The 26,621-nt window shown below is 42.1% G+C and overlaps 1 protein-coding gene and 1 pseudogene across 4 annotated transcripts in view; one reads left to right on the plus strand and one right to left on the minus strand.

The window, feature by feature from the left end:
• ULK2 (unc-51 like autophagy activating kinase 2) overlaps positions 1-26,621 on the minus strand; it is a 99,367-nt gene that overhangs the window by 57,617 nt on the left and 15,129 nt on the right. For all 4 annotated transcript variants that reach the window (XM_055101213.2, XM_034942253.3, XM_034942252.3 and 1 more), the window contains exons 4-10: positions 23,579-23,611; positions 23,201-23,237; positions 17,329-17,502; positions 15,894-15,967; positions 13,719-13,820; positions 12,101-12,159; positions 9,094-9,176 (exon numbers count right to left, since the gene is read on the minus strand). In XM_055101213.2, coding sequence (XP_054957188.1) covers positions 9,094-9,176; positions 12,101-12,159; positions 13,719-13,820; positions 15,894-15,967; positions 17,329-17,502; positions 23,201-23,237; positions 23,579-23,611 — 562 coding nt within the window. The remainder of the gene's footprint in view (positions 1-9,093; positions 9,177-12,100; positions 12,160-13,718; positions 13,821-15,893; positions 15,968-17,328; positions 17,503-23,200; positions 23,238-23,578; positions 23,612-26,621) is intronic.
• LOC100971859 (NADH dehydrogenase [ubiquinone] 1 beta subcomplex subunit 4-like) lies at positions 10,609-12,072 on the plus strand (annotated as a pseudogene).

A 26,621-nucleotide genomic window follows, 5' to 3' on the forward strand; every position in this document is an offset into this window, starting at 1 on the left:
CAGCACTTTAGGAGGCTGAGGAGGGCGGATCACAAGGTCAGGAGTTTGAGACCAGCCTGACCAACATGGTGAAACCCTGTCTCTACTAAAAATATAAAAATTAGCTGGGCATGGTGGCAGGCACCTGTAGTCCCAGCTACTTGGGAGGCTGAGGCAGAAGAATCTCTTGAACCTAGGAGGCGGAGGTTGTTGCAGTAAACCGAGATCGCGCCACTGCACTCCAGCCTGGGTGACAGAGCGAGACTCCATTTCAAAAAAAAAAAAAAAAAAAAGGTATTAAATAATGATAGAAGGGTCAATTAACGAAGAAAATTTAAGATTTATAAACATCAGAGCCCCAAAATACATGAAGCAAACATTGACAACTGAAGAAAGAGATTTGTACAATAATAGTTGGAGACTTCAATATCCCACCTTCAGTAATGGATAGGATAACCAGATACAGCATCAATAAGGAAAGGGAGGCACTAAACAGTGCTATAAACTAACTGGACCTAACAGACACACACAGAGTACTCTAGTCTCTGAGAGCAGAGCATATATTTTTCTCAAGTACACATGGGACATTCTCCAAAACAGACCACACCTTAGGCCACAAAACAAGTCTTAATAATTTTTTTTTTAAAATCAGAGACAATGTTGCGCTCTGTTTTTTCAGGCTGGAATGCAGTGGTGCAATTAGCTCATTGCAGCATCAAACTCCTGGGCTGAAGTAATCCCTCTTACCTCAGACTCCCAAGAAGCTGGAACTAAAGGTGCATACCACTACACCCAGCTAATTTTTAATATTTTTTGTAGAGACAGGTTCTCACTATGTTGCCCTGGCTAATCTCAAACTCCTGGCCTCATGCAGTCTTCCTTCCTCAGCCTCTCAAAGCACTAAGGTTACAGATATGAGCCACCATGCCTGGCCCATAAATTTTAAAAGACTGTAATCACGGTGACTGATTATCTTTTCCAATCACAATGGAATAAAAGTGGAAATCAAGGGCCGGGCGCAGTGGTTCATGCCTGTCCTTTGAGATTGTTTAAAAAAAAAAAAAAAAAAAAAACTAGAAATCAGTAACAGAGGAAATAACGGGAAAATCCACAATATGTGGAAATTAAACAAAACACTCTTGTATTACTCTGTTTTCGCACACTATAAAGAACTACTTGAGGCTGGGCGCAGTGGCTCACGCCTATAATCCCAGCACTTTGGGAGGCCCAGGCAGCCTGATCGCTTGAGAACAGAAGTTCAAGACCAGCTGGCCAACATGGTGAAACCCCATCTCTACTAAAAATACAAAAATTAGCCAGGCGTGGTGGCACGCAGCTGTAATTCCAGCTACTCAGGAGCCTGAGACAGGAGAATCGCTTGAACCCCGGAAGTGGAGGTTACAGTGAGCCACGATTGCTCCACTGCACTCCAGCCTGGGTGACAGAGCAAGACTCCGTCCCTAAAAAAAAAAAAAAAAAAAAAAAAACTACCTGAGACTGGCCATTTTATGAAGAAAAGAGGTTTAATTTAGTTCTCCATGGCTGGGGAGGTTTCAAAAAACTTACAATCATGGCAGAAGGCGAAGGAGAAGCAAGCATGTCTTACCATTGCAGAGCAGGAAGGGGATGTACCACACTTTCAAACCATCAGATCTTGTGAGAATTCACTATCATGAGAACAGCATAGAGGAAATCCGCCCCCATGATTCACTCACCTCCCACCAAGCCCCTCCCCATTCACTCACCTCCCACCAAGCCCTTCCCCGTCTCATCTCATTCAAGATGAGATCTGGGTGGGACACAGAGCCAAAGGTTACCAACTCTTAAGCAACCATGAGTCAAAGAAGTCATAAAGGCAAATTAGAAAATATCTTGAGACAAATGAAAATGAAAACACAACATACTAAAACTTATGGGATGTAGCAAAAGCAGTAGTAAGAGGGAAAAATATACCTGTAAACACCTCCTTTAAAAAAGAAGAAATAAGGCCAGGTGCCGTGCCCCACGCCTATAATCCCAACACTTTGGGCGGCCAAGGCAGGCAGATTACTTGAGGTTGGGGGTTCAAGACCAGCCTGGCCAACATGGTGAAGCCCCGTCTCTACCAAAAACACAAAAAAATTAGCCGGGCGTGGTGGTGGGCACCTGTAATCCCAGCTGCTCAGGAGGCTGAGGCAGAAGAATCACTTTAGCCCAGGAGGCAGGGGTTGTAGTGAGCCAAGACTGTGCCACTGCACTCCAGCCTGGGCGACAGAGCAAGACTCTGTCTCAAAAAAAAAGAAGAAATAGGCCAGGCATGGTGGCTCACACTTGTAATCCCAGTATTTTGGGAGGCCGAGGCAAGTGGATCACCTGAGATCAGGAGTTTAAGACCAGCCTGGCCAACATGATGAAACCCTGTCTCTACTAAAAATACAAAATAGCCAGGTGTGGTGACTTGAGCCTGTAGTCCCAGCTACTCTGGAGGCTGAAGCAGGAGTATCGCCTGAACCCAGGAGCTGGATGGAGGTTGCAGTGAGCCAAGATGACGCCACTGCACTCCAGCCTTGGTGACAGAGCAAAACTCCGTCTCAAAAAAAAAAAAAAGAAAAAGAAACATCTAATCAATAAGCTAACTTCATGCTTATGGAACTAGAAAAACAGCAAACTAAGCCCAAAACTAGTAGAAGGAAAGAAATAATAAAGATTGGAGTCAAGATAAATGAAACATTTTCTTTCTTTTTTTTTTCTTTTTATACAGGGTCTCATTCTGTCACCCAGGCTGGGTGCAGTGGCATGATCACAGCTCACTGTAGCCTTGACCTCCAGGGCTCAAGCAATCCTCCCAGCTCAGCCTCCTGAGTGGCTGGGACTACAGGCCCACACCACAACACCAGCTAATTTTTGTATTTTTAGTAGAAGGCTTTCACCATGTTGCCCAGGCTGGTCTCAAACACCTGAGTTCAACTGATCTGCCCACCTCGGCCTCCCAAAGCACTGGGATTACAGATGTGAGCCACAATGCTCAGCTGTGCTTGAACTTTTAGTGCATTCCCCAAGCCACACACAGATCTATGGACAAAGGATGGTAACTTACCGTCTCAAAGCACCACCTTTGACCAATAACTGGCTGACCACTAAAAAACTGTAGACAAAGGGGTGACCCCTAGGAAACTGGGCTTTACAATTTTTTTAACTGAAAAAAATACAAAAACAATTTTGGAGATAAATCAATGTTCAAAAACTGCAAGGAAAACAATATTCCACAGATTTCGTCCACGCAAGTTATTAAACAAATAGAACAATCCGACCAGGCATCGTGGCTCATGCCTGTAATCCTAGCACTTTGGGAGGCTGAGGCAGGTGGATCACTTAAGATCAGGAGTTCGTGACTAGCCTGGCCAACGTGGTGAAACCCTGTCTCTACTAAAAATACAAAAATTCACCAGGCATAGTGGTGTGCGCCTGTAATCCCAGCTACTCGGGAGGCTGAGGCAGGAGAATTGTTTGAACTCGGGCGGCGGAGCTTGCAGTGAGCTGAGATCATGCCATTGCACTCCAGCCTGGGCGACACAGTAAGACTTTGTCTCAAAGGAAAAAAAAAAAAAAAAAAAACAGAACAACCCCCAATTGGGAGAGGGGGAGGGTTCAAATCTAAAGTTGCTATCTGTATTGAACAAAATGTTTGATTTTCGACAAAAAACCGCAAGGCATGCAAAGCAACAAAGAAGTATGGCCCATACACAGGGGAACGAAGCAGTCAATAGAAACTGTCGTGAGGGGGCCAAATGTTGGACTTAACAAAGACTTTAAAGCAGTTATTATAAACAAATTTTCTTTTTTGAGACAGAGTCTCACTCTGTCGCCCATTTTTAAAAGTAGAGAAAGCCAGCCGGGCACAGTGGCTCACGCTTGTAATCCCAGCACTTTAGGAGGCCGAGGTGGGTGGATCATGTGAGCCCAGGAGTTCAAGACCAGCCTGGCCCACATGGTGAAACCCCGACTCTATTAAAAACACAAAAAATTAGCTGGGCATGGTGGTGGGCGCCTGTAGTCCCAGCTATGCAGGAGGCTGAGGCAGGAGACAGCGACTCATCAAATAGAGAATATCAAGAAAAAGACAGAAATTATAAAAAAGAACCAAACAGAAAATCCGGACTTAAAAAGTACAATAACTGAATAAAACAATCAGCAAGGCTGAGAACAGATTAACAGATATTTCCAATCTAAAAAACTCAAAGGAAAAAACAATATGGAAAAATGAACAGACTCAGCTGTGAGACATCATCAAGCATAGACCATTTAGTGCACACAATGGGAGTCTCAGAGAAAAGAAAGAGAAAGGGACAGAATGAATATTTTAAGAAATGATGGTTGACAACTCCCCAAATTTGGTGAAAAACATTTATTTATATATCCAAAAAGATCAATAAACTCCAGGCAGGATAAACACAGAGATACACATCTAGACACATCACAGTTAAAACTGTTGAAAATCAAAGACAGAGAAAAATCTCAAAAGCACTAAGAGAAAAATGACTCATCACCTACTAGGGAAACCTAGTAAGATTAACAGGTGACTTCTCATCAGAAACAATGGAGGCCAGAAAGCAGTAAGATGACATAGTCAAAGTACGGGCTGGAGAAAATCCTAACAACCAAGAATTCAGTATCTACCAAAAAAAAAAACACTTTTCCAAAGTGAAGGGAAATAAAGGGAAATAATGACATTCCCAGATAAATGAAGATTCTGAGAATTTGTATAAAGAGCATTGGTAATTATGTAGATAATTATGGAAGACAGTACATTATGTATTTTTCTCTTAGCCGATTTAAAGGACAACTGTATAAAATAATTATAAAATTGTACTACTGGGCTTTGTAACATACAAAGATTAATATATATGACAACACAAAAGAGGAGGAAAGGAATGGAATTATATTAGAACTAAAAAAAGACACCAAACAAAAAAGAGATACAAAAAATACAAAAAGAAGAAAAAAATGACACCAAACAGTAACTTGAGTCCATAAGAACAAATGAAGAGTGTCAGAAATGATAAATGTATAGGCTAAAATAGTACTCTAAGGCTGGGCATGATGGCTCACACCTATAATTCCAGCACTCTGGGAGGCCGAGGCAGGATGTGCGCTTGAACCCAGGAGTTGGCAACCAGCCTGGGCAACATGGCAAAAACCTCTCTACAAAAAATTTAAAAATTAGCTGGGCATGGTGGTGTGCACTTGTAATCCCAACTATACAGAAGTTTCAGGCAAGAGGATCACTTGAGCCCAGGAGGTCAAGGCTGCAGTGAGGCTTGTTTTCACCACCGTACTTAGGCCTGGGTGCAGAGTGAGACTCTGTCTCAGAAAAAAAAAAAAGAAACACACAAAAAGATGCTATACATGTTTTTCACCTTTCTTCTCCTCACTTCTTAAAAAGAGGTAAGGCCGGGCGCGGTGGCTCACGCCTGTAATCCCAGCACTTTGGGAGGCCGAGGCGGGCGGATCACGAGGTCAGGAGATCGAGACCATCCTGGCTAACACGGTGAAACCCCGTCTCTACTAAAAATACAAAAAATTAGCCGGGCGTGGGCGACAGAGCGAGACTCCGTCTCAAAAAAAAAAAAAAAAAAAAAAGAGGTAAGACTGTATAAAGCAATCGTCGTAACACTCCACTGCTGAGATTACAACATAGACATAATATGTAAGACAACAGCACAAAGGGAAGAGCAAATGGAGCCATATTAAGGGAACAAAGCTTCTATATTTTAATGGAATTCAACTAGTTTTTTGGTTTTTGTTTCTTTTTTTTTGGAGATGGAGTCTCGCTCTGTCACCCAGGCTGGAGGAGTGTAGTGGCGCGATCTTGGCTCACTGCAAGCTCCGCCTCCCGGGTTCACACCATTCTCCTGCCTCAGCCTCTCGAGTAGCTGGGACTACAGGATGGTCTTGGTCTCCTGACCTCATGATCTGCCCACTTCAGCCTCCCAAAGTGCTGGGCTTAACAGGCGTGAGCCACCACACCCGGCCTCAACTAGTTTTTATATAAAGTAGACTGTGATAAATTAAGATGCATACTGTAGAGGCCGGGCACGGTGGCTCACGCCTGTAATCCCAGCACTTTGGGAGGCCGAGGTGGGCGGATCACGAGGTCAGGAGATCAAAACCATCCTGGCTAACACGGTGAAACCCCATCTCTACTAAAAATACAAAAAAATTAGCCGGGCGTGGTGGCAGGCGCCTGTAGCCCCAGCTACTCGGGAGGCTGAGGCAGGAGAATGGCATGAACCCAGGAGGTGGAGCTTGCAGTGAGCCAAGATCCCGCCACTGCACTCCAGCCTGGGTGACAGAGCAAGACTCCGTCTCAAAAAAAAAAAAAAGATGCATACTGTAATCCCTAGAGCAATCATTAAAAAAAAATACATAGTACAAAAAAGCCAGAACGCTCAATGAAAGAATTTAAATGGCACACTAGAAAATAATCTATTTTGACTAGGAACAATGGCTCATACCTGTAATCCCAGCACTCTGGGAGGCTAAGGCAGGAAGATTTCTTGAAGCCAGGAATTCGAGAACAGCCCTGGCAATATTGTGAGACCCTAAATTAGCCGACTGGGCCGCGCCCGGTGGCTCACACCTGTAATCTCAGCACTTTGGGAGGCCAAGGCAGGTGGATCACCTGAGGCCAGGAGTTTGAGACAAGCCTGACCAACATGGCAAAAACCCATCTCTACTAAAAAAAAAAAATACAAAAATTAGGCCGGGCGTGGTGGCTCACGCTTGTAATCCCACCACTTTGGGAGACTGAGGCAGGTAGATTATGAGGTCAGGAGTTCAAGATCAGCCTGACCAACATGGTGAAACCCCATCTCTACTAAAAATACAAAAATTAGCCAGGCATGGTGGCATGTGCCTGTAATCCCAGTTACTCAGAAGGCTAAGGCAGGAGAATCGCTTGAACCCGGGAGACAGAGGTTGCAGTGAGCCGAGATCGCGCCACTGCACTCCAGCCTGGGCAACAGAGCAAGACTCCGTCTCAAAAACACAAACAAGCAAAAAAAATTAGCCGGGCATGGTGATGGGCACTTGTAATCCCAGCTACTTGGGAGGCTGAGGCAGGAGAATAGCTTGAACCTGGGAGGCTGCAACCTGGGAGCTTGAACCTGGGAAGTTGCAGTGAGCCGAGATCATGCCACTGCACTCCAGGCTGGGCAACAAGAGCAAAACTTCGTCTCGAAAAAACAAAACAAAACAGGCCGGGCATGGTGGCTCATGCCTGTAATCCCAGCACTTTGGGAGGCTGAGGTGGGCGGATCACAAGGTCAGGAGTTCAAGACCAGCCTGGACAAGATGGTGAAACCCTGTCTCTACTAAAAATATAAAAAATTAGCTGGGCATGGTGGCAGGCGCCTGTAATCCCAGCTACTCAGGAGGCTGAGGCAGAGAACTGCCTGAACCCAGGAGGCGGAAGTTGTAGTGGGCCAAGATCATGCCACTGCACTCCAGCCTGGGCGACAGAGCGAGACTCCGTCTCAAAAACAAAACAAAATAAAACAAAACAAAAAATTAGCCAACTGTGGTGGTGCAGGCTTGTAGTCCCAGCTACTAACGAAGCTGAGGTGGGAGAATCACTTGCACCCAGGAGTTCAAGGTTGCGGTGAGCTACGATCACACCACTGCATTCCAGTCCAGCCTGGGTAACAGAGTGAGGCCTTTTCTCAAATAAAGGAAAAAACAAAAAAACAAAAGAATCTATTTAATAAATATTGCTGGGCACTGTGGCTCACATCTGTAATCTCAGCATTTTGGCAGGCCAAGGTGGGTAGATCGCTTGAGCCCAGGAGTTTGAGACCAGCCTGGGCAACATGACGAAACCCTGTCTCTACAAAAAAAATAGAAAAACTAGCCAGAGGTGGTGTTGTACACCTGCAGTCCCAGGTACTGGGGAGGCTGAGGTGGGAGGATCACCTGAGCCTGGGGAACTCAAGGCTGCAGTGAGCCAGGATAGTACCACTGCACTCCAGCCTGGGTGACAGAGTAAAACCCTGTCTCAAAAAATATAAAAATAAATAAATAAATAAATCCAGGCTGACAACTCCCCAATCTGTCCCCAGTCTAGACTTTTCTGAAATTCAAGTGCACTTCTGACATCGACACTTAGATATCCAATGGTTATCTTAAATTTAACATGTCCAACAGAAACTCCTCATCTTGTCCCCATAGCCTGCTCTATCCATATAGTCTTTCCCATCACTGTAATCGACAACATCCTTTCAGCTGCTCAGGCCAAAAACCTTGGAGTCATCCTTGAGTCTTCTCTCTCACACCCTCACATTCAATCCATCAGTGAATGCTGTTGCCTCTACCACCAGAAAGACTTCTTACCACCTCCACTACTATTACCCTAGTCAAAGCTACACTCATCTCTCACCTGGGTAACGACAAGAGTCTCCTGATTAGTCTCCCAGCTTCTGCTCTTCCCCTTACATGCACACAGTCTATTCTCAAGCAGCAGCCAGCTTGATCCTTTTTAAAAACATTAGTCACATCACTTTTCTTCCACTCAAAACCCTCTAAATGGCTCCCATCACACTTTGTGGAAAAGCCCAAGTCTTCAACTGGCCTTCTAGTTGTTCCTCAAGCTTACAGGCATGCTCCCAGCCCTGATCATTTATATTGGCTGTTCACTCTGCTTAAAAAGCTCTTCCCACAGATATCCACATGGCTCACTCTCATTTCAAGTCAAGTCTTTGTTCAAATGTCACTTTCTCAGTAAGGTCTTCACTGACTACCTTATTTAAAATTTCAATCCCCACCCCCACCCCACCCCCACTTCTTTATTCCCATAATACTTAGCAACTTCTAATATAATATGTAATTATGGTTTTTAATTTGTTTATTGTCTCTACCACTAGAATATATGTTACATGAGGAGAGTGATTTTATTACTCTATCTCTCGTACCTAGAACATAGTAATAAGCACTCAATAAATATTTACGAAACCAGTGAAGGAAATAAACAAAAAGAAAAGTGAAACTGACTTTAATTTTCTGAAATCTCTAGTTTTTAAATCTTTTGGCACATATAACAATAAAATTAGAAAACATGCAAAAGTTAAAACTATTTCTTACCAAAGTCCATTCTATCTTTTTGGTTTCTCTGAAGCAAACCCAAAAGGAGATTAGCCAAATAAGGTGATGTTTCTCTGGGAATACTGGGGGAAAGGAAAAACACAACCACCTAAGTGATAAGTTTATATACATAAACATTAACTTTTGCCTTCCATATAGTAAACTAAAACGTATATGCGGTTTCACAAATACCAATACATTTATACCAAGAAGACCATGTAAGAGTCATCTAAAGAAGGGAAAAAAGCCGGGTGCTGTGGCTCACGCCTGTAATCCCAGCATTTTGGGAGGCCAAGACAGGTGGATCATGAGGTCAGGAGATCGAGACCATCCTGACTAACACGGTGAAACCCCATCTCTACTAAAAATAGAAAAAAAAAAAAATTAGCTGGGCATGGTGGCGGGTGCCTGTAGTCCCAGCTACTTGGGAGGCTGAGGCAGGAGAATGGCATGAACCCGGGAGGTGGAGCTTGCAGTGAGCCGAGATCATGCCACTGCACTCCAGGCTGGGCGACAGAGCGAGACTCCATCTCAAAAAAAAAAAAAAGAAGGAAAAAAGGCACTAAATTGCCTTTGAGAAACAGCATCAAATTGAGAAGATTCCTGTATTGTGCTTGCTGTTGTTTTGAGTATCTGCAGGAGTAAGGCACCTCAAAAGCCCAATGTTGACTTTTAGCATAGCTTCAATCTTGCACTAATAGTTGCTATAATGTTCTCTATTACAAAATAGCCACCTCTATTTCTGTCTGGAAAAGGGCAGCACTTAAATACAAGTGAGAACTAATGCAACTTCCTAACATCCGATATGAAAACAACAAGCAACAGGAAAATGAATTAATAGCAGTACACAATTCAAAGAATAAGAATTACAAAAAGATATTAAACAGGCTGGGCACGGTGTCTCACACCTGTAATCCCAGCACTTTGGGAGGCCAAGGCAGGTGGATCACTTGAGGTCAGGAGTTCAAGACCAGCCTGAACAACATGGTGAAATCCCGTCTCCACTAAAAATACAAAAATTGGCCGGGTGTGGTAGCCTGCCTGTAGTCCTAGCTACCTGGGAGGCTGAGGCAGGAGAATGGCTTGAAACTGGGAGGTGGATGTTGCAGTGAGCCAAGATCGTGCCATTGCACTCCAGCCTGGCAACAGAACAAGACTCTGTCTCAAAAAAAAAAAAAAAAAGAAAGAAAAGACAAGAAAATTAAACAAATACAAAGGAGCCAAACTCACTAATAAAGAGAATAATGCAAATTAAATTAATAGCTAACTGGTCCTCATGCATTTGTGCAGCATCAAAACTGCTAACATTCCATGTTGGTAAAAATGAGGGAAAAGGAGCAGTCTTCTATCTTGCTGTATTCACTGGGACAGCCTATTCGGAAAGTGTATCTTTTGGTCTGACAATTCCATTTCTAGGAGTCCACCCTAACAAAATGCACACATACACAAAGGAGTACACACACATACATACACACACACACACACACACACACACACTTCACTAGAGCCTGTCTGCAGTAACCAAAAAAATGAAAACAGGGATCTGATTAAATAAAATAATGTACATCTATGGGACTCTCTGTGGCATTTAAAAGCATACAGTGGCAGGTGCAGTTGAGCTCTGGGTCACCAAGATGTCGTTCCCAAAGTATACTCTATCACGCCTGGCCACTGTGCCCCCGACCCTCAACCCAGCCGAATACGACATATCTCCGGACACCCGATGGGCGCAAGTCAAGCAGCTGGCCATAAGAGCCCGGCTGAAATGAGAGTACCTGCTTCAGTACAACAACCCCAACCGCAGAGGGCTCATCGAAGATCCTGCCTTGATTCGTTGGACCTATGCAAGATCAGCAAATGTCTATCCTAATTTCAGACCCACTCCTAAAAACTCACTCTTGGGCGCTCTGTGTGGATTTGGGCCCCTCTTCTTCTGGTATTGTGTTTTCAAAACTGACATGGATAGAAAAGAAAAACTTATCCGGGAAGGAAAATTGGATCAAACATTTAACCTCTCATATTAAGTCTGTCAATGATGACTATACGTACTCCTGCCTAAATAGTCTATTAATCATTAAAAAAAAAACAAAAAAAAAAAAGCATACAGTTGGCCAGGTATGGTGGCTCATGCCTGTAATCCCAGCACTTTGGGAGGATGAGGCGGGGGGATCACTTGAGGTCAGGAGTTCAAGACCAGCCTGGCCAACATGGTGAAACTCCGTGTCCACTAAAAAAAAAAAAATATATATATATATATAAATTAGCTGGGCGTGGTGGTGGGTGCCTACAGTCCCAGCTACTAGGAAGGCTGAAGCATGAGAATCACTTGAACTCGGGAGGGGGAGGCTGCAGTGAGCCGAGATCGTGCCACTGAACTCCAGCCTGGGTGACAGAGCAAGACTCTGTCTCAAAAACAAAAAAAAGCATACAGTGCCTCTCCACATCCTGCTGCGGAACATCATCTGTGATGTGCTACAAAGTAAAAAACAAAAGGACGCTGCAAACAACTCACAAAATATGATGTAATTTGTCTTAAACTATGTGTGTGTATAAATACATACATAAACAAGCACTCATCTTAAGATACAAGTTCGAGAGAAAAAAAAAGGAAAACAAGCATTCAAACATGTATAAAGAACGCCCAAAAACTATGAAGACAGAGACACAGCAAACTCTTGTTACCCCTAAAGAGAGCAAAGCTGGGGGGAATTCACTTCCTACTTCACGCGTATCTATTCTATTCTGTCCACATTACCCTCCCCACAAGGAACACATGTAACTTCTGTATCGTTTTCTTTTAAATTTACATTTTAAAAAAGAAAGAAAAGAGTACAGCACTACACAGACACCTATGATGTGCCAGCAATTTTCTAATTTGTTGTAACAAATGCTTTCACATTATCAACTGAAAAAGAATTAAAAAATGAGAATACATAAAACACAAACAGTTCAAATAAACAACACTGTATTCACAAACAGTAAAACCCAGTGTAATCTAAACACATACCTAGGCATTAAGCTCCTGTTTTTTTCATAAAACATCCTTAAGTCTTGAGGACTATTGGCCTATTAAAAAAAAAAGGTTTAATTTCCTAAACAACGGGGTCAAAACTTTCAAATCATATGATTGACACTCATATGCTTTTTTTTTAAGGGATTGAGGGAGTGGGAGTTTCAAGGAAGGGACTGACAGGAAAGGAGGGAAAGTATGAGGGAGGAGGAAAGGAAAGAGAGATGATGCTCATATTCTTGCTACAGAACATAGATTATCAACTTGAAAGCCATGGATTGCTGAAGGACCCATAACTGGTCATTAGGAACTCATAAAACCTATGACATTGTGTGAAAATTCTGTACATCTGAGTATAACGTACCTTTTCTGAGGTACCTTTTCTGAAGTACCTTTTCTGAGGTCAGACTCTGAGAGGAGCCTGAAACTTAGAATAGTTTAAGGACCACTATTCTGAAGGTTACACGGCCTGCCCAATAGGTACATTATTGTTGGGTAAAATTCAGGTGTACTTTACCTTAGGACCCTAAAGGAATTCAAAGAAAAGAACTATGTATACTGCTACTATTCAGTCTCTCCACAACAACAAATAGCTGATAACAACAGCTGCTGAATTAGTGAAGCCTCCTCTACATGCAAACTAGACTAAGAAATTAAAAGTGTTTAACCTGGCTGTGTCACTAATTTTCTTTTCTTTTTTTTTTTTTTTGAGACAGAGTTTCGATCTTGTTGCCCAGGCTGGAGTGCAATGGTGTGATCTCGGCTCACCGCAACCTCCGCCTCCCAGGTTCAAGCGATTCTCCTGCCTCAGCCTCCCTAGTAGCTGGGATTACAGGCATGTGCCACCACACCCGGCTAATTTTGTATTTTTAGTAGAGATGGGGTTTCTCCATGTTGCTCAGGCTGGTCTCGAACTCCCGACCTCAGGTGATCTGCCTGCCTCGGCCTCCCAAAGTGCTGGGATTACAGGTGTGAGCCACCGCGCCCGGCCATCATTAATTTTCTTAATACTATCTTGGGCAAATATTTTCACTTTGTTTCAGTTTTCAAATTCAAAGATCTTCTTTGAAACATAAGAAATTATAACATGGCAATATGAACTCAAGAGAAATCATCGTGATTATACTCTACAGGGTCACTTTTTGGCAGGATGTTGTGGGAGAGGAGGAGAAGACAGACCCATAATAATTTCCATAAAGTGTATATAATTACCTCCCTCTCACCTAGCAGTGTCAGAAATAGAGAGCTAGAGATGGTTTCCAGAGATCTCCCCAGACCAGCCCCAGCCCTCATGTGGATTCCGGGATCCCAAAACCAGGCTAACTAGGAAGCTCTGGTGTCACCATTCACACCCATTTCCCACCAGGCTGTTAGCCCCGAACCCAACATACAACAGACTTCATGCCCAGTCCAACTACAAAGGGCAGGCAGATAAAAGGGGAAAACCAAAAGATGTTCTGATTCACTAAAGCAGTTTTTGCCTATAACAGAATCAAAGTAAGTCACAGAGGAGCCAAAAACACTGCTTTCAAAGTATTCTTCATTTTACAAATCAAACGCAACTATAAAATGACAAGATCCCAAAACTGAGGACATAAGAAAAAAGTCAGCCTACCTGAAAAGGTGGTTTTCCAACTAGGCATTGGTATATCACTGTTCCTATGCTCCACAAGTCAGCCTTAGCATCATAATGTTGAGACATAATAACCTCAGGAGCCTGGGAACAGAGAAATTTAAGGGGCATGCGGTACGTTATTTGCATAATTAATATGCACATATTAATTAACTGGTAAAGGTGACACTCCTAACAAACTACCAGAATAAAACAACACCCTGTGATAGTTCTCTAATCAAATAATAAGGCAATGAACTTACAACATATTATTATATATTGAGATTTACTAGTAAATCTCAAAATCAATGTTGCATGAAAAAAGGCAAGTTATAGAAACAAATGTTTCAACTGATTATAATGGACACATAAAGTACAGTAAGAGGGCCGAAAGAGTAAAGAAAAATACACACCATAGGACATGGTGTATAAAATACATACCATAGGACAGAGGTTCCCTCAGGTGTGTGAGAGGAGCAGAGGAGGAAATGCAATCAGGGAGAGGTACAAAAGGAACTTGGGCTGTCTCCAAAATATTTTTCTTTTTTCTTTTTTTTCTGAGACTGAGTCTCACTGTGTCACCCAGGCTGGAGTGCAGTGGCGTGATCTCGGCTCACTGCAACCTCCACCTCCTGGGTTCAAGTGATTCTCCTGTCTCAGCCTCCCGAGTAGCTAGGATTACACGCGCCTGCAACCATGCCCAGCTAATTTTTTGTATTTTTAGTACAGACGAGGTTTCACCATGTTGGCCAGGCTGGTCTCGAACTCCTGACCTCGTGATCCTCCCACCTCAGCCTCCCAAAGTGCTGGGATTACAGGCATGAGCCCCTGCGCCTGGCCTATTTTATTTCTTTCAAAAACAAGATCAAGACAAACATGGCAAAATGTTAACTTTGTGAAATATGGATGGTGGGTACATAGGTGTTTGCTATATTATTCCCTATGTTTTTTGTAATCTGAATACTTTTATAGTAATAGAAAAACTATGATGCAAAACCCCACACAATACTAAAAATTGTCCTAAAAGCAAAACCATTTCTCTGCTGCTTTGTTACGGGTATTTTCCCACCTCTCATCAAATTTTGCATTTTAAATATACCATTAATCAGGACAAATATTAAACAGAAATGGAAAATATACTTAAAGATAGTTTTATTTCTCAGATGTAACATTTCCTTTTAACTTTAATTCTCTGTGGAAATGGGATCTTGCTGTGTTCACAGGCTGGCCATGAACGCCTGAGAAGTCCTCCTGCCTCAGCCTCCCAAGTAGCTGGGACTAAAGGCATGCATCACTGCACCCAGATCAGGCATAACATTTTTATTTGTTTTCCCTAGTAAATTTCTTATTAAGTCAATATCCTTTAATAATCAGCCAAAGCACTCTAACCTCAAGGCTAAACTAATTTTATACTCAAGAAGTACAAAGTAATTTTAAATTTTATATAAAATTATATATAAGCAGTAAAATTATGATCAAGACTGTAAATCTAATAAAATTTTTTTGAAATTTGATTACCAGTTCAAAGTTGATTTTAGTTTAGAGAAATTTCGAATTTAATACAAACCCATTTTAAATTTAGAACTGAAATAGGTACATTTATTTTACATAATTCTGAATCTCTAGAATTAAGGTATTTCCAGACTTAATACTGCACATTACATTAGAAGTTTCATAGCCTAACCCTATAATACATGATGTTATCTATATGAGAGGATAAAGGGGAAAGCTGAGATATTTCAGCTGTGTGAGGCTAATGGAAAAAACATCTACAACACAGGGATCCTGTCACGAGAGTTAACATGCAAAAGATGAGCACATCCTACAGCTGAAGAAGTGCTCCCAGAAGATGTTTTTTAAAGCACTCCTAATATTATACATTATGTACAGCATGACTACCCTTGATTAATTTTTATTTTCAACTTAATAGATTTGTCTCATAACTAATCTTTTTTAAAAAATAAAAACAAATGGGCAAAAATGACTTACTTTTACATTCCACTATGCTAAGGCAAAAGATGTCTGTATTATAGCATTATCAGTAATATAATTAACATTAGTAATAACAACTTGGACTATATGTAAAATCACATCTTATTTAGAAGCAAGCATTATATTTAAATTCCAATGATTATGGAGCCACGCTTTAAACACACAAGGATGCAAACACTCACTCACCATGTACATCGGGGATCCACACAGTGTTGCAGCCATCATGTTACTATGTAGGTAACGAGCAAAACCAAAATCCGCTATTTCACAAAACAGAAAGTAGAAAAGCAAATTACGTCTTCGCTCATACCTAACATATATCATATGATTCTTCGAGACACAAGAAGGCACAAAGGACTGTGAAAAATAAACAGCTTATTGAATAAGACTGTCCACCAAAGAAAAAAGTAGCTACCTTGATTTCAACAAGCTAAAAATAGTAGTAATCGTCAACTGTACAAGTCACTGCTCTGCCAGATTTGTAACCAAGGTGTACAAAACTTTGCAAGTGAAAATGCTAATTATAATAAGTAGCTCATTAATACAGTTTTCATTAAATATCAATGCCAGATGTAGAATGTGAACAATTATGCTTTTATTGTTTCAAATAATTTTGAGGTACTACTAAAAAAAACTGCCAAGGGCTAAACTAGATGGTCTCTGAGATCCCATCGTCAAAAGCCTAGGAACTGTAAAGAATCAGGGTTATGGCCAGGCGTGGTGGCTCACACCTATAATCCCAGCACTTTGGGAGGCTGAGGTGGGCGGATCACCTAAAGTCAGGAGCTCGAGACCAGCCTGGCCAACACGGTGAAACCCTGTCTCTATTAAAAAAAAAATACAAAAAAAATTAGCTGGGTGTGGTGGCACATGCCAGCTACTTGGGCATCCCAGCTACTTGGGAGGCTGAGGCAGGAGAATCTCTTGAACCTGGGAGGCAGAGGTTGTAGTGAGCCGAGATCGTGCCACAGCACTCCAGCCTGGGTGACAGAGCGAGACTCCATCTCAAACAAACAAAAAAAGAATCAGGGTTATTAATTTGCTGCCAGTAAGCACACCACATCAATTTTCCTCTCGAGAGATGCAGGTATTCATATTTAGAGCTCCTGATGTGGGCCTGTTAGCACTGCCTGAGACTTGGCAGAAACTGTCAATAATGTAAAGGATTCACCTATCTAAGAGAACTCCACGATCTCAATAAAAATATCAAATTGCATCAATAAAATCCATCATTTGGCCAGGTGTGGAGGCTCAAACCTGTAATTCCAGCACTTGCGGAGGCTGAGGCGGGCAGATCACCTGAGGTCAGGAGTTCAAGACCAGCCTGGCCAACATGGTGAAACCCTGTCTCTACTAAAACTATAAAATTTAGCTGGGCATAGTGGTGCATGCCTGTAATCCCAACTACTCAGGAGGCTGAAGCAGGAGAATCGCTTGAACCCAGGAGGCGTAGGTTGCAGTGAGCCAAGATCGCGCCACTACACGCCAGCCTGAGCAACAGAGCGAGACTCTATCTCAAAAAAAAAAAAAAAAAAAAAAATCCATCATTCAACAAAGCTAAAGTTGTCTAAAAATAGTTTCAAAAAATGTCCTTTCCATGACACAATACATGGCCATTTACCTATTTTGATGCGAATACCACTGACACTTGATTTTCTGCGATTGGCATAGGACAGCAAGATGTTCTGTGGTTTGAGATCTCTGTGGATGATTCCTTTGCTGTGCAGGATTCGCATGGCAGCAGCAATCTGATGCAGAAACACTCTGATAGTGTCTTCACTGAGAGTCCCTTTCGCTGGTACAAAAGGAGTCACGTAAATATTTAAGCACACAAAATCAAATACCATCTGCATATTCCATCAACAGGATTGGGTTGTGAAGGAGAGCATGAAGGGAATGAGGAATTTGGATTCACATTTATTCATTTTTTTAACTTTAATAATTGAAGACTATGAAGAGATATCAGATTTCTCAAAACCTGTAGTCAATCTGTTGTAAAGAGAACTGATTGGCACTTTCATCTTTTGTTTCACCTGTGTTTTTTGCTTTTCCCTTCATGTTTTTACTGCTGAAGGTGCCCACATGACTCTGAACACCATATGTACTCAATAAATATGAACGTCCTTTACAAGCCAAAAGCTAAGTTCCCTTCATATTAGTCAAATATCTGGAATAAGTGTCCATATTTAATTCCAACCATTATGTGAGCACAAATTAAAAACAAGCAAAATCTTTGACCAGAGGGACCAGATACTACTGCTACCTGTACCTGTGAGGCATCTGTGTTCCTGCATCTACTCTGTCCTTTTATCTCCCACACCCCCGTCCCACTATCTTTCATAACTAAAAATACCTTAAGAATAAATGTTTTAACCTATTTCACCACTATAAAGAGGTGATATGAACATTATTTGGAAGTAGTGAGTCATTATTCCGTAAATATTTTTTTTTTTGAGACAAGAGTTTCACTCTGTCCCTCAGGCTGGAGTGCAGTGGCACAATCTCAGCTCACTGCAACCTCCGCCTCCTGGGTTCAAGAGATTCTCCTGCTTCAGCCTCCCAAGTAGCTGGGACTACAGGCATGTATCACCATGCCCAGCTAATTTTTCTATTTTTGTAGAGACAGGGTTTTGCCATGTCGGCCAGGCTGGTCTTGAACTCCTGACCTAAGTGATCCACTTGCCTCAGCCGCCCACAGTGCTGGGATTACACTGAGAGACATCGTGACCAGCCTATTCAGTAAATTCTATTTCTCTGTATGCCAGAGCATGTTGTGGTTAACAGCTTGATTTGAAGTCTAGCTGCCTTTGTTCAACTCCTAGTTCTTCCACTTAATGTGTGACCCCTTTGAAAAGACAATCCCTCTGTGCCCACCTTCCTCATGTATAAAAGTTGATGAGAATAACTACGAGTTGACATGATGATTAAATAAAACCCATTTAATAATGAAAACTTGTGCTCATTTCAGCAGCACATATACCAAAATTGGAACAATACAGAGAAGATTAGCAAAAAATATTTATATTAAAAAAGAAAAAAATTATGAAAACTTTAGAAAAAGGCTTTGCACATATTTCAATGTAGCAGGTATGCAAATACTTATTACAATGAGTCTAAAAGTCACAAGTGTAATTCCTTACCTACACTGAGGATTTAGTATCCATGTACCTATTTAAATTATTCATGATGCATGTCTGTCCATATAATTCTTAGAATATGTTCTATATAACCTTTCCATTTGTAAATAAGAGAGAAATAACAGTATTTGGAACAAGTGAAATACTGTGGTTTTAAAATCATTTTAATGACCTGTCAAGTTTTACACGTCCTTAACATCTTCAAATAAAATAAATCTTTATGGTTTAAAAATTATCAAATATGGCCCAGTGTGTGGCTCATGCCTGTAATCCCAGCACTTTGGGAGGCCATGGTGGACGGATTGCTTGAGCCCAGGAGTTTGAGACCAGCCTAGACAACATGGTAAGACTCTGTCTCTGCAAAAAAATAAAAAATTAAGGCCATCTATGGTGACTCACACCTGTAATCCCAGCCCTTTGGGAGGCCAAGGTGGGTGCATCACCTGAGCTCAGGAGTCTGAGACCACCCTGGGTAACATGATGAAACCCCATCTCTACTAAAATACAAAAAATTAGCCAGGCATGGTGGCACACGTCTATAGTCCAGCTACTTGACAGGCTGAGGCACGAGAATCACTTGAGCCTGGGTGGCAAAGGTTGCAGTGAGCCGAGATCACGCCATTGCACTCCAGCTTGGACTACAGAGATGCCATCTCAAAAAATAAATAAATAAATACAATTTAAAATTACAATTAAAAGAAATTTTTGGGGGCTGGGCGCGGTGGCTCACGCCTGTAATCCCAGCACTTTGGGAGGCCAAGGTGGGTGGATCATGAGGTCAGGAGTTTGAAACCAGCATGGCCAGCATGGTGAAATGCTGTCTCTACTAAAAACACAAAAATTAGCCCAGCATGGTGGTGCACACCTGCAGTCCCAGCTACTCGGGAGGCTGAGGCAGAATAGTCTGAACCCAGGAGGTGGAAGTTGCAGTGAGCTGAGATCCTGCCACTGCACTCCAGCCTGGGCAACAGAGCGAGAATCCATCTCAAAAAAAAAAAAGTCATCCTCCGGAGATGAACACTGTTAAAAATTTGATGTGCATTTTTCCAGCTCTACTTTCTCGCAGATGCTAATATATATATTATCGCATATTAGTGGGGAGGTCAAATCAACAACTAAAACTTTATTTTTATAATGTTTTACTTAAATTACATTGTGACTATTGAAATGGATGGTATATTTAAAATTTATTTTGACTGGGCGCGGTGGCTCACGCCTGTAATCCCAACACTTTGGGAGGCCGAGGAGGGTGGATCACCTGAGGTCAGGAGTTCAAAACCAACCTGGCCAACATGGCGAAACCCCGTCTCTACTAAAAATATGAAATTAGCCAGGCACAGTGGCAGGTGCCTGTAACATACTCGGGAGGCTGAGGCAGGAGAATGGCTTGAACCCGGGTGGCAGAGGTTGCAGTGAGCCAAGATCGCACCACTGCACTCCAGCCTGGGCGACAGAGTGAGACTCCATCTCAAAAAGAAAAAAAAAAAAAGAAAGAAAATGTAAAAGGTGTTTGTTTCAAAGAGCAAATTAAAGGACTAAATGACCCTATTGTGACACAATGACATTCAACCTTCTAGACATTCCAGACCTTCTAGACATTCCAGACCTTCTAGACCAGTGCTCTCCAACAGGAATATAAGGTGGCCACACATCAAACTTTCCATTTTCTAGTGGCCAGATTTTAAAAAGTGAAAAGAAAGAGATATAATTAATATATTTAACCCAATATATCCAAAATATTACCATTTCAACTTGTAATAAATATTTTTAAATTAATGAGATTTAATCATTCTTTCCTTCTGATGAAGTATTCAAAATCCGTTGTGCATTTTACACTTACAGCACATCTGGATTCTGACTAGCCACACTTCAACAGCTCAATGTGGTCAGTGGCTACTATACTGGGCAGTGCAGCTCTCAATAACTCCTCTAAGGACCAGAATTTCTTTCATATGTCTTTAAAGTACTTTTATACTACAAAGGATTCCCTTAAGGACTGTGGCAGAGAAAGATCAGGGAGAAGTTAAAAAACCAAAATCATACAGCAGTATAAGTAAACACTGGTGCTAGAACCATGCTTGCCTGGCTGACTCCAACATTCAAGCTAATTAAGCTCTTCACTATTCAGTCTCCTAACAATATTGCTTTAGAATATCAAACACAAGAGTTCAACAAAACTGTTCTAATAGTGCTTCTATGGGTGAATAATAGTTTTGTTAATGAGACTGATATTCTCTCTCTCTCTTTTTTTTTTTTAAACATGCTCTCTAGAAAAGAAAAAACTGATATTCTAAGGAGGGTGGTGTCAACTGATACTCTAATGAGGGCTGTAAGCTGGTGTCACTCAGTCTGACCCAAGTAGAAAAGTGCTTCATCAGGAACACTAAGGATGTCAAGAAAGGCAGAGCAGTGTGCTTTCCAGCTTCGACTCCTTTCCAACAGCAGTGAATGAAAGTGTCTGTCTCACTGCATTCTATCTATGATTAACATTTTGAAATCTGTTTACTAAATTGACAATTTATATTTTTTTAAACTACCAAATTCAGGACAATGGCTGCCTCTAGGGAAAGGACAGGAATGGGGCTGCAGAAGGGCTTACAGGGAGCTTCAACTGTATTTATAATTTCTTTTTTTTTTTTTGAGACAGAGACTTGCTCTGTAGCCCAGGCTGGAATAAAATGGTGTGACCTCAGATCACTGCAACCTCTGCTACCCAGGTCCAAGAGATTCTCCTGCCCCAGCCTCCCAAGCAGCTAGGACTACAGGCGTGCACCACCATGCCCAGCTACTTTTTGTATTTTTAGTACAGACAGGGTTTCACCATGTTGGACAGGCTGGTCTCGAACTCCTGGCCTCAAGTGATCTGCCCACCTCAGCCTCCCAAAGTGCTGGGATTACAGGCGTGAGCCACCACACCCAGCCTATAATTCCCTTGTAAATGGTGGTGGGGGGTACACGTACCAGTATTCTTTACATTTTTCTCCACACAGCTTCTGAATGTTAGCAATATTCTATATTATTCTATATATCTATGTTATCTTTTGTAAACTGTCCACAGTGCTTTTACCATCAACTGCCATAACCTATTTTCTTTTTTTTTTCTGAGATGGGAGTTTCTATCTTGTTGACCAGGCTGGAGTGCAATGGCATGATCTTGGCTCACTGCAACCTCCGCCTCCTGGGTTCAAGTGATTCTCCTGCCTCAGCCTCCCAAGTAGCTGGGATTACAGGCATGTGAGACCACACCTGGCTAATTTTGTATTCTTAGTAGAGATGAGGTTTCTCCATGTTGATCAGGCTGGTCTCAAACTCCCCACCTCAGGTGATCCGTCCACCTCAGCCTCCCAAAGTGCTGGGATTATAGGCGTGAGCCACCGCGTCCGGCGTCGTAACCTATTTATAGGTTGAATGTGTTAACCTTTTACTGTCTTTTTGCATATTCCCCTTGCATCTTGTAAGGGGTGAACAAGTACATACTGGCTTCACTGGCCAGGTGCGGTGGCTCACGCCTGTAATCCCAGCACTTTGGGAGGCTGAGGTGGGCCGATCACGAGGTCAGGAGTTCGAGACCAGCCTGATCAACATGGTGAAACCCTGTCTCTACTAAAAATACAAAAATTAGCTGTGTGTGGAGGTATGCACCTGTAATCCCAGCTACTCGGGAGGCTGAGGCAGGAGAATCACTTGAACTCTGGAGGCGGAGGTTGCAGTGAGCCAAGAATGCACCACTGCACTGCAGCCTGGGTGACAGAGTGAGACTTCATCTCCAGAAAAAAAAAAGGAAAAAGAAAATACTCTGGAGGCACACAATTTGATCTGAATGCTTCATATCCTACATGTATGCATTTTGGGTTCAGAATTTAAAGCACCATCTAATATTAAAATCTTACTTCTGAACCACAAAATAATTTAAATGCTACCTTTAATGCCTTATAATTTTTGTTGCCTTTTTTTAATTACAAGAAATATTCACATAAATACCTTCTTGGATATATTTTTCCACTATAATTTTTTAATTTTGAAAGAAACGAAACGGACTAAAACTCAGTCAAGCCTTTTGAAGGAGAGGAATTCTATCGGGTTTCTCCTCTCCTGGGGATAGGACCATCTCTCAAACACTGTCAGAGAGAGACACACAAAAAGGTAAATACTTATATACAAGTAAAGCTTAGAAACAAAACCACAAACAACAACAACTGGTCTGCAAAGTGACCACAAGTCAAACAAATACACAAATATTTATTGAATGTTTCTATACAAGAGCAGAAAATGGGTAGTGTATTTCACAAGTACCTCTTAGGATTAAACAGGCTGCAGTACTGTCTTTACTGAACACTGACACACATACACAGTTACCTTGCAAATAATCTGCGAGGTCTCCACCATTGCAATACTGACATAGAAAAGAGAAAGTAATGAAAATAAGGACAGTGATTCAAGATTAATTCAATCCATTCTCAATTGTGATTAAAAAATCATTTGTATATAATGTCATGTAAATATAGCCTAAAAACATTATTATAGATTCAAAATTTTTTAAATTTTATATTCCTTGAGTAGAATCTAGATCACTGAATCAACTTTATTAATACAAAAATTCAAATAATCTACCACCAATTTTAAAGTTCATATTAATCAAAAAGGATTTGAAATATGCAGATTTATGCTAGAATCTAAAAAAAAAAAAAAAAAAAAATTTGAAATAAATTAAACAGAAGTTTGTATACTACCTACCTCCATCACCAAAAAGACAGAGTTGGGTAATTCCTGAAAAGTAAACATATTAAATATCATTTAGAGAAAAATTAAACACAAAATTTAAAGATAATGATAGTTAAAAATACCATACTTGTTCATTATTAAAACTGGTAAAATGAAATCACAAAATCTATTAGAAAGTGAAATTAAAATTCCCAACACAATGATGTAATTATCTCCTCTACAAAGCCAAATCAAGTTTTGGTAACACTAATGTAGTCATCAAGAAGTAAAATTTTGTTTACAGAAATAACTAGAGAAAGATTCATCTTTTGGTTATGATTGACCTAAAACAACAGATCTAGGACAAAAAGCATGGTAAATTTACAATGGGGAAAAAGGAAGGATTCTTTGGTCCTTGGGGAAACACTTCCACTTTGAAAAGTTTATGATTTGGAGCAGCAAAACAGCATAATCCTCCCTAGCAACACTATATGCACAATCTGATTTCTGGAATATATGACTCAGGATGCCTGGTTTTTTGTTTTTCTGTTTTTTATGTTTATTTGGGGCAATCGCATTATCAGCAATTGGTGGCAAAGGGAAATGTTTTATCACATTATCAACACATGTTCCACAATGTTGAGGAAATGAATTGAGGGCTCTTAAAAAGTCTCTCAAATCCATATAGCTCCAGGTCTGCTGTTGATTAAGTAACTCAAAGACTGATTAGCTGGCTCTTCAATGGCAATTTTTATAACGATAACTAAAATTTAGATTGAACTTCCCTGTGGCTTAACTTGAGCCAGTGTGCAAATGTAATTCAAAATATAGCTTTTGGCCAGGCGCGGTGGCTCACGTCTGTAATCCCAGCACTTTGGGAGGCCGAGGCAGGCGGATCACGAGGCCAGGAGATCGAGACCATCCTGGCTAATACGGTGAAACCCCATCTCTACCAAAAATACAAAAATTAGCCAGGCGTGGTGGCGGGCACCTGTAGTCCCAGCTACTTGGGAGGCTGAGGCAGGAGAATGGCATGAACCTGGGAGGCGGAGCTTGCAGTGAGCCGAGATCATGCCATTGCACTCCAGCCTGCAAGAGAGCCAGACTCTGTCTCAAAAAATATATATAGATAGGTCTAGATCGATCTAGACCTATCTATATCTAGATATATAGCTTTTGGGCTGGGCCCAGTGGCTAACACTTGTAATCCCAACACTTTGGAAGGCCAAGGTGGGAGGATCACTTGAGCCCAAGAGTTCAAGACTAGCCTAGGCAACACACGGAGAATTCATCTCTACTAACAATTAAAAAATAGCCGGGTACAGTGGCTCATGCCTGTAATCCCAACACTTTGGGAGGCTGAGGCGGGTGGATTACCTGAGCTAAGGAGTTCGAGACCAGCTTGGCCAACATGGTGAAACCCCGTCTCTAATAAAAATACCAAAAAAAAAAAAATTAGCCAGGCATGGTGGCGGGCACCTGTAATCCCAGCTACTTGGGAGGCTGAGGTAGAAGAATCACTTGAACCCAGGAGGCAGAGGTTGCAGTGAGCCAAGATCGTACCACTGCACTCCAGCCTGGGCAACAGAGTGAGACTTCCCCTCAAAAAAAAAAAAAAAAAAAAAAATTAAGCCGGGCACAGTGGCTCACACCTGTAATCCCAGCATTTTGGGAGGCCAAGGTGGGCAGATCACCTGAGGTCTGGAGTTCAAGACCCGCGTGGCCAACATGGTAAAACCCCATCTCTACTAAAAATACAAAGAAATTAGCCGGGCGTGGTGATGCACGCCTGCAATCCCAGCTACTCCAGAGGCTGAGGCACGAGAATCGCTTGAGCCTGGGAGGTGGAGGTTGCAGTGAGCTGAGACCGCGCCACTGCACTCCAGCCTAGGCAACAGAATAAGACCCCATCACAAAATAAATAAATAAATAATAAAAATAAAAAAGTCTTGAAGGACACAAAACAGTTTCTTCTTCTGGAAAAAGGAAATAGAGAGGTATAAGAAGAGGGCATCTCGGCCGGGTGTGGTGGTTCACGACTGTAATCCCATCATTTTAGGAGGCCAAGGCAGGTCGGATTACGACGTCAGGAGTTCAAGACCTCGATGTCAGGAGTTCGAGACTAGCCTGGCCAATACGGTGAAACCCCACCCCCACTAGCAATACAAAAATTAGCTGGGCATGGTGGCACATGCCTGTAGTCCCAACTACTCAGGAGGCTGAAGCAGGAGAATCGCTTGAACCCGGGAGACAGAGGTTGCAGTGAGCCGAGATTGCGCCACTGCATTCCAGCCTGGCAACAGAATGAGACTCCATCTCAAAAAAAACAAAAACAAAAACAAAATACAAAAATTAGCTGGGCAGCGTGGCACGCACCTGTAGTCCCAGCTGCTTGGGAGGCTGAGGCAGGAGAATGGCTTGAACCCAGGAGGCGGAATTTGCAGTGAGCTGAGATCGCGCCACTGCACTCCAGCTTGAGCAACAGAGCAAGACTCCATCTCAAACAAACAAAAAAGCACTGGGCGCAGTGGCTCACGCCTGTAATCCCAGCACTTTGGGAGGCCGAGGCAGGCGGATCACAAGGTCAGGAGATCAAGACCATCGTGGCTAACACGGTGAAACCCCATCTCTACTAAAAATACAAAAAGTTAGCTGGGCATGGTGGCCGGCGCCTACAGCCCCAGCTACTTGGGAGGCTGAGGCAGGAGAATAGCGTGAACCCAGGAGGCAGAGCTTGCAGTGAGCCGAGATCACCACTGCACTCTAGCCTGGGTGACAGAGCGAGACTCCATCTCAAAAAAAAAAAAAAGAGGGCATCTCTTTACTTCATATACTGCTAGACTATTTGAAGTGTTTTTATACTGAAGGTCATTTACTTTTGTAATTTAAAAAAACAATAAAGTAAATTTTTTTTTTTTTTGAGACAGATTCTCGCTCTGTGGCCCAGGCTGGAGTGCAGTGGCGCAATCTCAGCTCACTGCAAGCTCCACCTCCAGGGTCCACGCCATTCTCCTGCCTCAGTCTCCCGAGTAGCTGGGACTACAGGCACCCGCCACCACACCTGGCTAGTTTTTTG

Source organism: Pan paniscus, chromosome 19 (assembly GCF_029289425.2).
Source record: "Pan paniscus chromosome 19, NHGRI_mPanPan1-v2.0_pri, whole genome shotgun sequence".
Classification (NCBI taxonomy): Eukaryota; Metazoa; Chordata; class Mammalia; order Primates; family Hominidae; genus Pan; species Pan paniscus.